The 15,000-nt window shown below is 34.6% G+C and overlaps 2 protein-coding genes across 2 annotated transcripts in view; both read right to left on the minus strand.

Moving 5' to 3' along the window:
* Nucleotides 1–2,220: 2,220 nt before the first annotated feature.
* LOC127839868 (uncharacterized) lies at nucleotides 2,221–6,467 on the minus strand. Its single transcript, XM_052368259.1, has 8 exons — nucleotides 6,277–6,467; nucleotides 5,704–6,028; nucleotides 5,402–5,557; nucleotides 5,003–5,174; nucleotides 4,703–4,890; nucleotides 4,222–4,590; nucleotides 3,916–4,063; nucleotides 2,221–2,569 (listed from the first exon to the last, which is right to left on the minus strand). The coding sequence occupies exons 1-6, from the start codon at nucleotides 6,465–6,467 to the stop codon at nucleotides 4,420–4,422; spliced, it is 1,203 nt and encodes a 400-aa protein (XP_052224219.1). The 3' UTR covers nucleotides 2,221–2,569; nucleotides 3,916–4,063; nucleotides 4,222–4,419.
* The window catches only part of LOC127838468 (uncharacterized), a 9,381-nt gene continuing 621 nt past the window's right edge, over nucleotides 6,241–15,000 (minus strand). Inside the window, exons 2-21 of the mRNA XM_052366252.1 lie at nucleotides 14,535–14,646; nucleotides 14,267–14,368; nucleotides 13,936–14,071; nucleotides 12,569–12,703; nucleotides 12,196–12,321; nucleotides 11,816–11,947; nucleotides 11,406–11,540; nucleotides 10,927–11,049; nucleotides 10,667–10,795; nucleotides 10,341–10,475; nucleotides 10,037–10,153; nucleotides 9,583–9,714; nucleotides 9,339–9,465; nucleotides 9,014–9,140; nucleotides 8,627–8,710; nucleotides 7,907–8,280; nucleotides 7,608–7,690; nucleotides 7,223–7,286; nucleotides 6,838–7,020; nucleotides 6,241–6,485 (exon numbers count right to left, since the gene is read on the minus strand). Coding sequence (XP_052222212.1) covers nucleotides 7,972–8,280; nucleotides 8,627–8,710; nucleotides 9,014–9,140; nucleotides 9,339–9,465; nucleotides 9,583–9,714; nucleotides 10,037–10,153; nucleotides 10,341–10,475; nucleotides 10,667–10,795; nucleotides 10,927–11,049; nucleotides 11,406–11,540; nucleotides 11,816–11,947; nucleotides 12,196–12,321; nucleotides 12,569–12,703; nucleotides 13,936–14,071; nucleotides 14,267–14,368; nucleotides 14,535–14,646 — 2,161 coding nt within the window. The 3' untranslated portion in view covers nucleotides 6,241–6,485; nucleotides 6,838–7,020; nucleotides 7,223–7,286; nucleotides 7,608–7,690; nucleotides 7,907–7,971. The remainder of the gene's footprint in view (nucleotides 6,486–6,837; nucleotides 7,021–7,222; nucleotides 7,287–7,607; nucleotides 7,691–7,906; nucleotides 8,281–8,626; nucleotides 8,711–9,013; nucleotides 9,141–9,338; nucleotides 9,466–9,582; nucleotides 9,715–10,036; nucleotides 10,154–10,340; nucleotides 10,476–10,666; nucleotides 10,796–10,926; nucleotides 11,050–11,405; nucleotides 11,541–11,815; nucleotides 11,948–12,195; nucleotides 12,322–12,568; nucleotides 12,704–13,935; nucleotides 14,072–14,266; nucleotides 14,369–14,534; nucleotides 14,647–15,000) is intronic.

Consider the following 15,000-nt stretch of genomic DNA (forward strand, 5'->3'; position numbering starts at 1 on the left):
TGACAAGATTTCCAGTCGACGACCATGTGAGTTGTTAGATAGTGTATTGCTAGCGGTGTTTGTGTAATTGCGGCGAAACCCACTGAGAGCTAACGAAATAAACACCACAGAAATAGAGAAAGACAGTTGCTGGTTGAAGTGACTGGGTGGGGCGAACATCAAGATCAACTTGTTCGAAGGTAGACAGTGGTTGTCTAGGCTGCATTTCGGCCATAGTTTCGCGTGAATGAAGGTGAACAAGAGGAATCTAAGGATTGTTAATTTACTGGACTGAGCAAGAATGAACACTTTTGCTGCTGTTCAACAGATATGTTGGAATAATTGGTTATGGACTGGACATTTTTGTGCCCGTTATGGCCATGGTTTCCGGTGGGTGGAATGTTTGCATTACGAAGTTTTGGACCAGGAATTTGCGAATTGAGTGGTTCGTTATTCTCTTGCTTGAGAAAGCCGGCGTCTTTTGCCATGGCCTTCAGCATCTGACCTAACTTGTTGACACCCAATTGTTGACGCAAGAATCACCGGGATGCAGTGTCATTTGTGCGTATTGCCAGGTAGAAAAGATGCTTTGAAGAAAAATCCTAGTACAGCTTGTAAATTTACACAGGATTTCTTGGTCCAGACGATTGTTTTCTACGGTCAAAGGGAAGCAACTCGAACTGACTTCTTCAAAGGGGAGCAACAACAACAGAACCTATTTGCATAGTGTTAAATTTACCTAATACTAGGTTTTAATGACAATAAATGACAAAAAAAAACACGTTTTTTGCTACTTTCCTTTGTTTTAAGGTCATTAAGATTGACAAACATTTGAGATTGTTTTTATTATTGATGCACTTGGCAAATAGGTGGCGAGGTGCGTGGGAAAAAGTAGTCCCGGTTCGGCAGTTGATGACGTCATTTCGTGCCATTGATTATAGCCTTGCCGTTGATTATAGATGAAATTTAATAAACGGGGCTTTAATCAACCGATTTCGCTGTAAAAGTGGGATAAATGTATGCAGTCGGATGCAGTATTCGACAACTCCAATTGTTTATGTTAGATATTTATTTCTGATTACTAAAAAGCGCAAGAGGAAAACAAACAAGGATCAAAATGTTAAGTGCATACTGTTTTAAACATAAACTACATGCAAAAATGGTCCAGTACTATAACATCGTAAACAATTACCAATATGCATGAAACTTTTTTTTTAACTGCAACTATATTAAATAAAACGTGATCCCAATACATACCGGTATCTTTATAATGGCGACATATTACATAGGGTAAGTCTTTAGAGTGTACACATTTCTACCGGGATTTCCCGCATTTTGATCCAATAAGACTGTTTATGAGTCATATCAACATTTGCAATTAGAATTAGTTTAATGCTTAGATTGGCTAAGCTTGCTCATACAATAAGTGTGACTGAACTACTATCTAATACATTGAAAACACAAACAAATACATGGTAACATTGTTTCAGCCATGAACCAAATCATTTGATTTCGGAAATGTCTTTAATTGTCAACGGTCGTTTATTTCGTACTCTGGATGCATAATAATCGTGTGAAATAAGCAGGGCGCAGCAACATCATACACGACATCAATATAAACGTGTTATTAAAGAAATAGTAGCAACCTTTAAACACATATATGTTAGTAAGCAAATCTACTACATACATTATGTAGGCGTTCTTTGAATACCAAGCGTTTTAAACATAAAGTAAATACGTGTACGCGATTTATGGATATATAAGTTTCATTACCAAAACAGTTTTAACAACGGATTAAGTGTTAAATTAAAAAAAAACAAAATCAAAAAGTTTAACAACACAAGGCATATTAAACAAAAGATTCAAATACAAAAAGAAATAAAAATAAACAAAAAGCTAGTAACAATATTATAAATTAAAATGTCACACTTATAGGACATTCCTACGTTTACGAGAATAAACCTGTTTAGATATAGGTGTTACGTTAACGATAAAATATTCTATAAAACACCAAAAACTAACAAAAAAGTAATCAAATGTATAGTACTCAAACACGAAATGATTTCTTGAGTGTTTCTTTATCATGTACAATAAGTAGTTTATATTTTAGACTGTGTAATTTCAATATAAAAACTCGTAGTTTTTTTTTCTAATAATATTTATGAACAAAATATTTAAATATATGTGTTACATGTTTGCAATACAAATCCTCATTTATAACTAAATTAGTGTTGTTAGTACAGTTGATCAAAGCTATAAGCATTGTTTGTACGTCTATTGTAATGAGTCATCCATCTGAATCATGGAATTCGACCAAGCGGTTACTGGTCGTTCAAATCATGGTATTCGTTTCAGCTGTGTCTGACCTGTACATCGTAGGGTTCGAAAGGGGCAGGTACTGGTCGTTCAGGTACAGGGTCGTAGACATTGAAGCGCCTGATAGGATTCTCTCCTCCTGTTCCGGCAAGTCAAATACGAATCCGTCGCCATCAACATGCATTGGAACCGATTTTGTTGTAAAAATACCAGGGTCTACACGCAGCGGAAACATCTTGTTGGAAGCAGAAGAATCATAAGACCGACATCAATCCTGTTAGAAAAATCATCCCGTGTTACTTTTATACAATAAGTTACGTAATCTATAAATAGCATGATTATTATAGTACTTGGCTCGAAAGATTGTCAATGTTGTATTACACACTCATATGTTCACGTTATTAAGCTAAATTGTAGCATTTCTTAAAGACTTCAGCATAACGATTAGACAAAGACAAAATAAGCACTAATATTGTTTCATTGATTAGGTTTAATATCAATACAGCTCATTTTATACTTAAAGTTGTTATAATTATCCTAATTATGGTGGGAAAATGATCCATATCATTCTAGAATCAAACTAAGTGTACCGAGTTTGATGAATTCATATATGACCTAAAATGTTTGGTTTGCAGGAAACAAATTGAAATTAACAATAATGGGTTGTTATTAAAATGATATTATTTGTACTGTTGTAGGACATTTACTATTTAAAAAAGCAACACGTTAATTTTAAAGGGAAACAAAACTATTTAAGAAATATGTTATACCAGTGAAAGCTCTTAAAATTATGTGAGCACAATGAATGGACATTGACTTGGTAAAATTTTATGTGCTAAGCACATTTTTCATCGAGAATGTTCTCAACATACAAACAAACAACATACTATCTTTAAAATTCGTAATATCAAACAAAACAAAATTAAGTGTATTGTCAGTCCTCGTGGTATGACATAGTAAATTTATATAATATGCAGCTTGTTAACATGAAATATATTGATCAATCGACCATTGTAGCGATTAAACACAAAATTGATTTTAATAGTGTATAGGTTAAGCGGGTAATATTATAATGACAGTCGTGAAAGGTTTTGACAAACATTTTTATTTCTTAACACAAGTAATAATGTGACAAACACAATCATGAATGCAATAGTTATAGTTATCACTTAACAACGGTTTGATCTGAATTAATATGAACAATCGAGTTTGTTTAGAACACATATGGTTCATCTATAGTTCTCAGCGTTATGATTAATTATTAAGCCGCCGACCTTTGTAAACGGATGAACTGTGAGAAGATGCTTATTTGATGCAGTACCAAAACTGATAAGAGTTTATTATTAAATTTTAAACACAACATACAATATATGTCTTAATTATAAAACGAACGACGGTTTAGGAGTATGTAATGTGCACTATAATATTAAATTTACAGCTGTACATTAATTTACAGCAGTGAATTAATTTACAAATAATATATACAAAACAATATTGAAGAGACATTTTTCATTCTGAAGTAACACTCCTGTCTTTAAAACACAACTTTCAATAAGATCACATATTTCGAATGTTGTATTTTGAATCTAAAATGCACACACATATATGTAATTGAAATACCTTGATTGGACGGTGGTGTTTTTCTTTTGTTTCTTCACAACCAGAACACAAACAAGTATTACTCCAACGAGCACCAATACTCCGACCGGAATACCAATGGCGATGCCTAGCATGCTTGGTTTCTCGTCTTTACTGCCTCCATTGCAGGCTTGCAAATAGAGGAACTTACAGTTTGTATAATAAACAATATTTATACGCGTAATTATTTCTCAGCATATTGATACAACTGGCGTGTAAGAATAATCCCAACGTTTCTTATTACAATTTTGTTACACTTTAACTAGCAAATAATAAATTCACTCTTACCGTTTGTCCACTCAAATGTAGAGGACGAAGGCTTGCATTCCGTACACGAATCATCTCCAGGCGTCCCTTCACCAACACATCTTCCCTCGATATAACAGTATCGAGGTTTCAAAATCATTACTGTGTTTCCAGCGGCATCTTGAAAAAAGTCTTGACAGTTTCCATCTAAAACAACAACTTTAGACGGGCTGCAAAAGTTCACTGCATCATTACTACGGAAATATGATACATGGTTGCCAGGATTGTTTGTGTCGACCTCTTCTGACGTCGCTTGGTATCCTGCACTGGTGCGCATACTTCGTTGAGGTCGTTGTATACGCATTGCAGGCTCAACGACCGCGACATTGTAAAGATATTATTTTCGTTTGTCTGAAAATACATATACATTGATATAAAAGATTACGTAGCAAGTAAAATCATTTCTATATTAAAAGTAACAAACTCAACCGGTCATATTAATTACCTATATGATATAGCATACCTCATATATGGTAACATTGCAAATGGCGGTCTCGACAAAGCCGTCACCAACTATCGGGATGCAGTCGCAAATATCTCCTTTGCCGATATCACAGGTTCCATTGTTGCCGAGTTCTTGCAACTGAGGTGGCTTTGAGAGCTGAATAAAGCAGAGGTCCGTCCCATAACCATCAAAGCAGTGACATTCACCTGAAAAAGTATTGTTATGAATATAATAATTATTATAAGCCGTTGTTTTTAAGAATATTCTAACCAAACCGTTAGATTCCAAGTATTAAGTTGTTTGAAAATAGAATTATACCTTCCACGCATTGTCCGTTACTGCTACAATTAGACGGACAAGAGCTATCTTTCACGATTGAGACTATTTCTGGAAAAACTTCACCAATAGTCTCATTTTTCTGAATTTCCATCTGTAGTGCCTGTGTCTGTGCATCGCAATGTGCAGTTACCCACTGTGAATTCCCTGTCATCTGAAACAATTCATTTAACGATATTTTAAGACAATTTGCAAAGTAAAAGACAAGCTTTGAAAAGTGCTTAAGTGCTATAAACAAAATACCCTTTACAGTGTAATTTTAAAGATGTTAAACAAAAAACGTTTTGTCGTTTTATGTGTCCTATATAAGCGAAAGCAATAACACTTTTTGGCTACAATACTAAATACAAATAAAGATATTTTAAATATAAACGTCCGTACCAGCATGTCAAATGCACAGTCTTCTAGGGTTTTCTCAAAGTCCGTATCAATCTGATCCTTTGCAGCCTGCACACTCGCACAGCTTAGGAATGCTTCGGCACAATACGCACGTGCTTCTTCGGGGCTCATATGCGCAGGAGCAGGTGAAGATTCTCGCTGTTAAATTGTCGTTTTGAACATTAAACACATTTACATAACCTTCATTACAAATGATTTGTAAGGTCCATTATGACACTTGAATAAACATCCCGAAAGAAAGTTTATATCAAAGCAAGTTTAATCTGAAGTAGAAACCATAGTACCTTGTTGCGTATATGAAGAACCTTATTTTTCCAGGAGTTTGTCATTGTATTGAGACGTTGCTTCACATGATCTTCAACTCTGTGTTTCTTAACTTTACTAACCGTACCTCTCTTATCTCTGGATACTTGTAGGGTACCAGTAATCAGTTTTCCCCGTCTCAGAACTGGAGTGTTACAAGAATCGTCCTCGTGCTTTGAACAGACTGACTGAAAGTTGTTGGCTGCTACACCTGGACAAATGCAAAACACTTGATCCCGATCCCATGGCAATGTATTTTCGTAGACAACCGGATTGAGCAAGCTCTCTTTCCATTTGTGTGTAAGGCTTGAAACAGAAAATATCACATCAAGTGTTAAAGACGCAGGGATTATAAATCACTCTACCTGGAGAAAAAATACATTTATACTTCATCGAATCACGAATTGTTTATCTAAATGCTTACATAAGTATAAAATAGTACAAGAAAAACTTTTCTGCAAGTTTAAACATATTTTGCTTGGCATTTTATTGGAATGATAAAGAAACTTACTCCCATGAGAAAGAAAAATTCATCCGGGTATACAGCCCAATACCAGACCCTGTCAGAGTTATCAGAACTTGGTGTCCACAAAGTACCGCTGTCTCGCATAATAAAATCATCGTCTGGATTGCCGTTATAATTTCCACACAATCCTTCAACCTGATTGAAGTCGTGTGGTGATGGGTAGATGTCAACATTCATCACGTAGTTACCCCATGTCATCAAGTATATGTTCACAGACATTCCGGTTGGCAAGATTATCTAGTATTGAAATATAATGATAAATAATGAAGATGTGTTCATGAGTTATAAAACTCATTGTTACACCTTGTTAACAAATATAGCGTCAGGAACATATTGTATTAACACACACTGATGAACTTACTTAGGTTCGATCAACATACTTTTTAATATGCAAGTGCTTTTTATCAATGGTGTTCATTCCATTTACATTACATTGTAAGCATATGATGTAGAACGTGATTGTGTACATGTAATAAGTATGTATATATTGTTCTTAGAACCGAAAGCTAACTAGAGTATTCCGTCACAGAGTCCAAAACCAGGTCATGAAACGAATTCAGAATAATATCATCAATCTCTTGGCACGCACCTTATATTCCGAAGAACTTTCCCGGTACACTTTCAGTGATTCATCCTTATTTGATAGATATTTTGTTAGGTGTCCGCTACAATGGTTTATGGTGAATATATCACCTCCAGCTCTAACGTTTACGGCGCAAGCACATGTTGGTATTGGACCCCAGTTGGAACAAGGCTGTGTTATCATGTCGACCTTGACATATATTAGACATCGGGTTAACATAAAACATTGTTAGAAGAAAAAAGCAAACAAAACAAGAATTGTCTTGACAGTTCGTTTCAGTGTATGCATTAGTCGAATGTTTTTTATGTTTTTATAAATTTAACACGTGAAGATTTATTAATTGATTAAGTGCACAAATATATAATGCCAGTATAAACGTAAAATATCTTACTTCAATGGGGTATTTCTTGTGACGGACAAGGATGAATTCGCCGGAATTTTGGTTTTCGTACGAGCTGAACAAAATATTCAAATATATAGTAAACTATCATAGATTACGAATATACATAAACCAAGACTATTAAAGTAATACAAATAGACTCTCAATTAGTTTTTAACATATAATAACTTAAATGTATGAAATAACAATTGTAATGAGCGTTCGCTTGACTAAAGAAGGCTTCTTCTCCAGGTGAATAATCACACCATTATATTCTTAATTGGTTGCAATTTATTTGCCTGGAAGAAACCAGTTAAGAAACCTACACCATCAAAAGACTAACTTGAGAAGAATCTTCAGAAGCTTATCAGATATATACGAACAAACATATACATACCGTCCGTCAAAAGTTCCCATATGCGGATCGACATGAGCATAACAGGGGCTGTTATGAATTGAATGACCATCAGTTACGTGTACCTACAAACAACGTACTCACAATACGTAAAATGCTCACAAATGAATTGAAATACATATAGGATGTTTTCGGTTTGCTGGTATCATTTCATCATACTCAAATGGAAACTCAGATTCACTAGTATAAATACGCAAACAAAAAAACGTGTTTTCGTTATTCCCGTGAAATATAAAATTCAAAGCAAAAAATGAGACATTAAAAAGAATATAAAGAATTACTTCAATTGTGGTTGTAAACCCCTGCCAAAGATTCTTTTGATTATCATCAGAGAATGTTTGAAGCTTCAACTGAAATAGCTTTTTAAGACATATTTGTTGTTGTTTTTCGCGACTATTGTTATAGTTGTTTCATGTTTCGTTAGAGCAAACGTTTCCATGTCTGTTTCAGTTGACCCTTCTATACGGCCGCCGCAAGTATCGCTGTGCAACACTGCAATGGTCGAATCCATGCAATCGTAGGAGTCCGACGGGTCATGTAGAAGGTACTGAAGTCGACAGTCTCCGGAATGTGTTCCACAACCAAACGGAACGTACAGTGTAACAGTGAGTGACGCACTTTGTCCTCGCGGAAATGTAAGAGATGTAGATGAAATCTGCAATTATTTAATATACTGGGTTTGCTTTTATCAGTGATAACATTACAGCAAAAAGCAAGTACAAACCAGTTTATGTCTGACAAAATACCCACAAACATGCAATTCTATGAGCCCAGTTGATGTATTTTCGGCTATATGAAAGATAATACCCGCTCAACAAATTCACTATTTGTTTCGGGTAGGTTTTCGAATGTACCATTGTATGACCGCTTCAGGTTTGTTCAATCATTCCTTGCAAATCTAGGATGCATTGGAGCATTAGAAAAGATTTCCCTTTTATAAAGCAGATATATACTAACACTAATTATGAGGGCAGGCAATCCATCAAACGAAATATACTCACTGTCATTGTTATAAAGTCGTTGCTTTCTACAGTCTTTATTTCATATGCACCACTATCGTTGTAGGCTATTACTCGACAACGCAACTGGAAGTAGTGATAACGTATAAAACACAAATACAATAATTGCAATAAAATATTGCATGCGAAGATGAGATAAATCATTAAACGTGTAATCGTTTAATTTTAGCACATGTACGATAAGATTAAATTGAAACACGCCTCACAAATGTTAAAATAAAATGATACCTTATACACACTACATTTTCATTCGTTAAAGATAGAACACCAGTTTAGAAGTCTAACGAAATATAACTTTCCATGGGTACACTTATTGATATCAAACATTCTAAGGTCGATATGCTAGGTAAAATTCACACATGTAATTACCTTTGAATCGAACTGAAAGACCGTAGCGTTTAACTCGTAGAGTTCGACGTCCTTTAATACTGACGCTTCTGATGCTTTGGACGAGTCTACTATGTCGGTAGAATGAATCTCTTTGCCATGAAGGTACCTTTCCAGTTTTAGTATACATATTTGATTAAATAATGTATCGCAATTTTGTGTTGTTTTGGATTATAACATTTATATACGTTTAAATACGTTTAAATACTTCGAATTTTAATAACTTTTGTCATACATTAATATATTTCAAATGAAATCGTAGGGTATAATTAATTAATAAACACATTATCAAAATGAATCTGCATACCATTTGATCTTGTAATAGAAGCCATGATCTATACTGTAGCCACATCGGAAAATCGCAAAGTGGTAGTTATGTTCAATATACTGAGAAACAAAAATCTCAACTCTGTTTAGATATAGTACTCCTGGTACTGAAAAAAGTTTCCACGAGAACAAATTAATTTTGCGATTACAGTTGACCCATTTACATACATAAAGCTATACAAATACAATTTAAATGACCTTGAATAGGCGACTCAAAAACTTACGTTTTAGTTTACACTCATCATCGTTCATCTTATACTTTTCGCCACAAACGCAAACACGTGGTTTAGCAATGTCACACATTGCACCTGTGACCAGCCCACATTCGGCATCGGCGACACAGGAACTGCCGAGTCCTTTTTTATCGAATATACAATACACATTTAGCAGAACTGCAATCATATCTACATTTACAAATCGCATACATTAACCGGAGTAAGGCATACAAGCACGTTGCTGTGTTCAGCTGTTAAATTTATGTAAACAGCAGTGTCGTATGCGTTCATTTCAACTAACTCATCATTGTTACACGTTATTTGTTTGAAAACACATTTTATTGCCATATATTTTCGTGATAATTATAATATTTATTTCTTATATGATATACGAGAACGAAGTTAGAATGTAAATGGAACCTATACATTTTTAAACAAAAGCAAATATAGAGCGTAGCATTACCTTTGCTTTCACATAACCCATTTATTCTGCTAAGCTCTGATGTCACCGAGCACGCGCATGCTTTATTGATGCATTTCGTGTGTGCTATACCACCACAACCAAGGTCGTCAGTGCAGACTGAGTCAAAATGCACGTACAGAAAATAAATCCTTGACGTTAGTTATATTGTCTGGTATATAATGTATACTCACTATTCAGTTCTAGTTAATAAATACTTAAATAGTAGTACATTTATAATAGATTCTTTACGAAGTACAACAATAGTAAACACAACTGTTTTGAACTATTTAAATCGAGTACGTACGTTTTTGTACACACGCGCCATTTGAAGCTCTATGTGTGCTTGCACAGGAACACGTTTCCGTAACAGCGTCACAAAACACTTCACCGGGAATGTCTTGGCAATTCTTTGAGTCCGGTTCGCAAGCATCCCCGGGCACTGTATAATCGTTTTATACTTTCGTCAAAGGTAATAATGATGTTTTAAAGCTCAATTCCTTAGCATTCAATAAGTTATTTCATGCTTTTCTCACAATGTGCTAACGCTTTAAACAACACGAATAATGCAATACACGAAGCATAAAGATATAACACAATATTTGAATTCGAGACAATATGATAAGCGTTTACCTCTAGGAACGCAGGCGTTTCCATCAACCTTTCTGGTGTCGCCACATACGCAGATGTTCCTTTCTGAGTCACATTTTGCATTTTTCACAAAGGCACAGGCTTCGTCAACATAGCACGTGTCTCCGATTCCTATAACAGTGGTAATCAAACCATAATATGCATCGTATGAACATAATGTGTTTAGTTTCAAATTATCGAGGTTACCCCCACAAAGGATGGACAGGAACTTGTTAATGGCAGATCTGCGAAGGACAACATACCTATGTTCTTGCATTCCCCTGTTGTTGTATTAAGTACCGCTGCGATTGAACACAAACATATCCCATTCCTGCATTCACCGTTTGAAATATGTTTGCAAGGCGAAGGATCGGAAAATGTACAAGCTATAAAAATGAATAGCAATATAACGAACGATAATTAAAACTGCTATACAAACAAAAACACATAGAATGTTATTATAACCTCTCGGAAGAGCATGCATAGTGTTTGTAACAAGTTGAAGCTTGGAATTCCTTAAACAAAACGAATCAATAGATACCTATGTGACTTTCGTTTGCTATGTGTTGTTAGTTAAACTGATTAAGGTTTATTACACAGCTGTAGTTTTACCATTCGTATCTTGCTCCAATACAGAAAGATTGCTTTTTGCTTATTTCTTGGTCATCTGTGAACTTTCATATTGTTTTAAATGTTTCCGTTGTACTAAGTAAAATACATGAATATAGTAATATTTACTTACAAATTGTTTGACATTTCCCTCCAACCACTTTACGTGTGTCGTAGCATCTGCATTGTTTTGTCTTTAAGCTGCAGATAGCGTCACCTTGAATGTTGGCACAGTCGTCACCACCAGGTGTGCATGAGTCCCCTGGACCTGAAACCGCTCCATGTAATAACCTTATATAAGGTAAACATACACAACACAAGCACGTATCAGTTATGTTGGTACAGCTATTAACCTCATGACAAATGGTACAAATCTGAAACGGTTCCGATTGCACGACGCACCGAAGTGATGATTCAGTAATTTAACAGGTTTTTATTTATCATCAATGGTCACATGGTACGACCTAGTCATTTGCACTGATTCATTTCGCAATAAAAGGTTATCGTAGTAAGACGACACGTATTAATACACCAATACCATACCTTTAGGTGAACATTTGTCATTACTAAATGTAAACTGCCTATCACATACGCATGTGTTGGTACTTTGGTTATCGCATACTGCATCGCTTACATGTTTGCAATCGTCTTCAAACGTGCAATTACTACCAATTCCTGAAATGCATATCTTACATCCATACTTGCTATTTGAATTAGGTTACTTATGTAAGTCCACAAAAACATCAATGCTCCAATACGATAAAACGCAATGTATTGGCTGATTTGGCTAATGCCTAAAAACAAATACAATAAAGGAAAATACATGCTGCACCGTGAAAATATTGCTTTATTTAAACAAATGCCTATAAATAAATGATTAAATCATTATATCATAAATAAACAAAAAGATAAAAGACACATACTCTTCATGTCGCATTTCCCCTGTGTCGTATTCAGTTCTGCATTATTTGCACAGGTGCAAACATTGTCATTGCATTTTGCAAGAGAAATGGAGGAACACTTTTCCGTTCCTTCCGTCGTTGTACATACTGAATGACATCGAAAATAGTTTGAGTAGGCACATGATGTTGGCAAACCTCTTCATGGTAATACCATATTACACATTTATTAAATAACACGAGTATAATGTGTTTAATATAATTATTTGGCTATTCAGCAATGTTTGGTAAGAAATATGAAGATATTTAACCAAACGATAATTTTAAAATATTTAGCAATATCAAATTATGACTATATTAATACTGAAAATTTCATTATGTGATGTAATTAGCATACCTATTTGCAAGCAGACACCATTTGTTTCTTCAAAGGTGTCAGCGCATGCGCATTCCTTTGTCTTAGCGTTGCAGTAGGCCACTCCTGTTACGCTGTCACAGTGCCTTTCGCCGTGGATGCAGTAGTCACCGGGAACTAATAATTGAATAGCAAATATTTTGCATGTACCATTTTAACTTATAAACATGAAATGCATTATACAATTACATAAACAAATAATTTATTTAATAGACGATCACAATAAAAGCGATAAATGATATCATCACACTGCAATCTGTAAGCACAAATAGCGATGTTATCAGTGAATAAAATGCATATGACGGCTGTTGTTCATGCATTCTTGCAGCATGGGCGAATTTTCTTATCTCCATAGCAAAAATATACAAAAAAATGTGAACATGTATAGATCATCAGTTGCTATGTCGTTTAATCTTAATGGACGCTTAAATAGGTAATTGGGGACGACATTTTGACATTGGTGGCGTGTAACCCTAGTCGAAGGTTCAAATATTTATCATCGGAAACAAAACACAATACGAAAATGCAATTTAGTGATAATCTATTTAATTTGGGAACTACTTTTGCGTTTAATAAATAAAGTCCTCGACGCGGATGTCCGAAACTAAACTGTGAAAAAACAAAAAGGAAACAAAAATGAACAGCGACAAGACGACTACAAAGACGATAACAAAGGCAAAAAACGATCAAGACAACAAAAAAGAAAGTTTAAGAAGGGTAAGCGAAGCGCTATCAAGGGCAGGTGAACTAGAAACCAGTATGTCATAACAAGCAACGCCAACTACAACCATCAAAAACAACACAAGAAGAAAACAAAGAACATTGATGATGCATTCATATATTTTTGAATTGACGCTACAACTATTCTTTTTAGTATGATCATGATTGATATTATTAGTATGTGTATACTGTATTACCATAAGTATTTATTTAAATTATGGTATTTATATATGAAATATTACTACGTTGTTCAATGTCCATTTCAGAATTCAGATTTACAATGTTTTTACCAAGGGTCAAAGGAAACACAATACTGTCTTGCATATACGGGTGAGGTATGCTTCAAGTAGCTAAGCCATGTTTGGGAAGTGTGTTATGCATTTTAGCTGGCATTACCAGTATAATAACACCATGATGCAATTCATTTCCTTGCCTTGTTAGCAAACACCGTTTACTATCTTATGATGTTTAAAATGTATTAACTTAGGCGATGGTGTTGCAAGCAGAGGTCACGAAATCTTAAGTTATTACCCTATATATTAACTTTTGTTTCAATACAATCGTTTGTAAATACATTAAATACATGATTAAATCAGCAAATAAAGATCAAGAAAAATATATAAATTTACCTCTAGGTAGTGTCAAGTTACGTATCCATGAAAACGGGTCCAATGCAGGGTAGCATAAATAATGTGGGTCTCGTGGATCATGATCGTTTTCAAAGTAGCAGGTGTTGTTTATAACGCATAGGTTTGGCACCAGAGACTATTCAGTTGAAGTATACAAACAACAACATATCAATACAACTATTCAAATGATAACACAGTGTGATTATCATTCACTGTTATAGTATTACGAGAAACATTTATTAATCAAGTATTAGTTTAAGGGACTTACATTATTAATTTTACTATTCAATAAACAACAAAAAAGTTTAGTAATGCTTTCGAATAATATTACCTTATGTATTTCGCCTCGCATTAAATATACCGGCTCACTGAACGAGGCTGGACCTGATTGGTTCACGCCATTTGCTTCGAACACAGTAACCGCGCAACGAATCTACAACGTGTTCATAAAATTGCTTAACAATACTCGAACTGTTTACAAGCCTAACCCTTTATGAATGAAACTAATGTAAGTTATTTTATTCAAAGTAATGCATTCAAACATATAAATACAAAATGTCGAGTTATTTAACATAAATCGTCTGAACCCACAAATGTACCTCTTTATCAAGGTCGCATTCTGAACCCGACGTTGGGACTATATCTTTGATGGCAAAGACTGTATAATTCGCGTTGACTGTATAACTCGGGATTATTGTCTCCTCGGAATACCTTCAAAATAAAAACATGCATGTCATAGGTAACTTCTTATAAGACGCTCAATTTAAAATAAAATTAGTTTTATTTGTGAATGTTTATAGTGAATTGAAGAACATAAAAACACAGTTAAACCTTCAGCTGCAACAGCAAAAGAGAAACGTAATTATACCACGCGTTATTTTGTATGAAATGAATACACACAAGTACGTAACAAATCCACAAAAAAATTGTAAATTAGGAGTCAGCCACTTTGAACATAAACTAAAAGAATTGGATTGATTTTAATACCGTTCTATTAAAATCAAACCTCACAAACAGCCCAGTGATGATCAATTTATTATCACAGTAATACAATGTTTAACGTGG

Source organism: Dreissena polymorpha, chromosome 7 (genome assembly GCF_020536995.1).
Source record: "Dreissena polymorpha isolate Duluth1 chromosome 7, UMN_Dpol_1.0, whole genome shotgun sequence".
NCBI lineage: Eukaryota > Metazoa > Mollusca > Bivalvia > Myida > Dreissenidae > Dreissena > Dreissena polymorpha.

What these genes read in the sequence shown, in the direction of transcription:
- LOC127839868 (XM_052368259.1), bottom strand. Translation starts at nt 6,467, where the DNA reads ATGTCTGTGAACATATACTTGATGACATGGGGTAACTACGTGATGAAT. An exon ending in TAACGGACAATGCGTGGAAG is followed by an intron (nt 4,891 to 5,002) that starts GTATAATTCTAT and finishes ATACTTTTTCAG; the next exon opens with GTGAATGTCACTGCTTTGAT. An exon ending in GCAATGTTACCATATATGAG is followed by an intron (nt 4,591 to 4,702) that starts GTATGCTATATC and finishes ATGTATTTTCAG; the next exon opens with ACAAACGAAAATAATATCTT.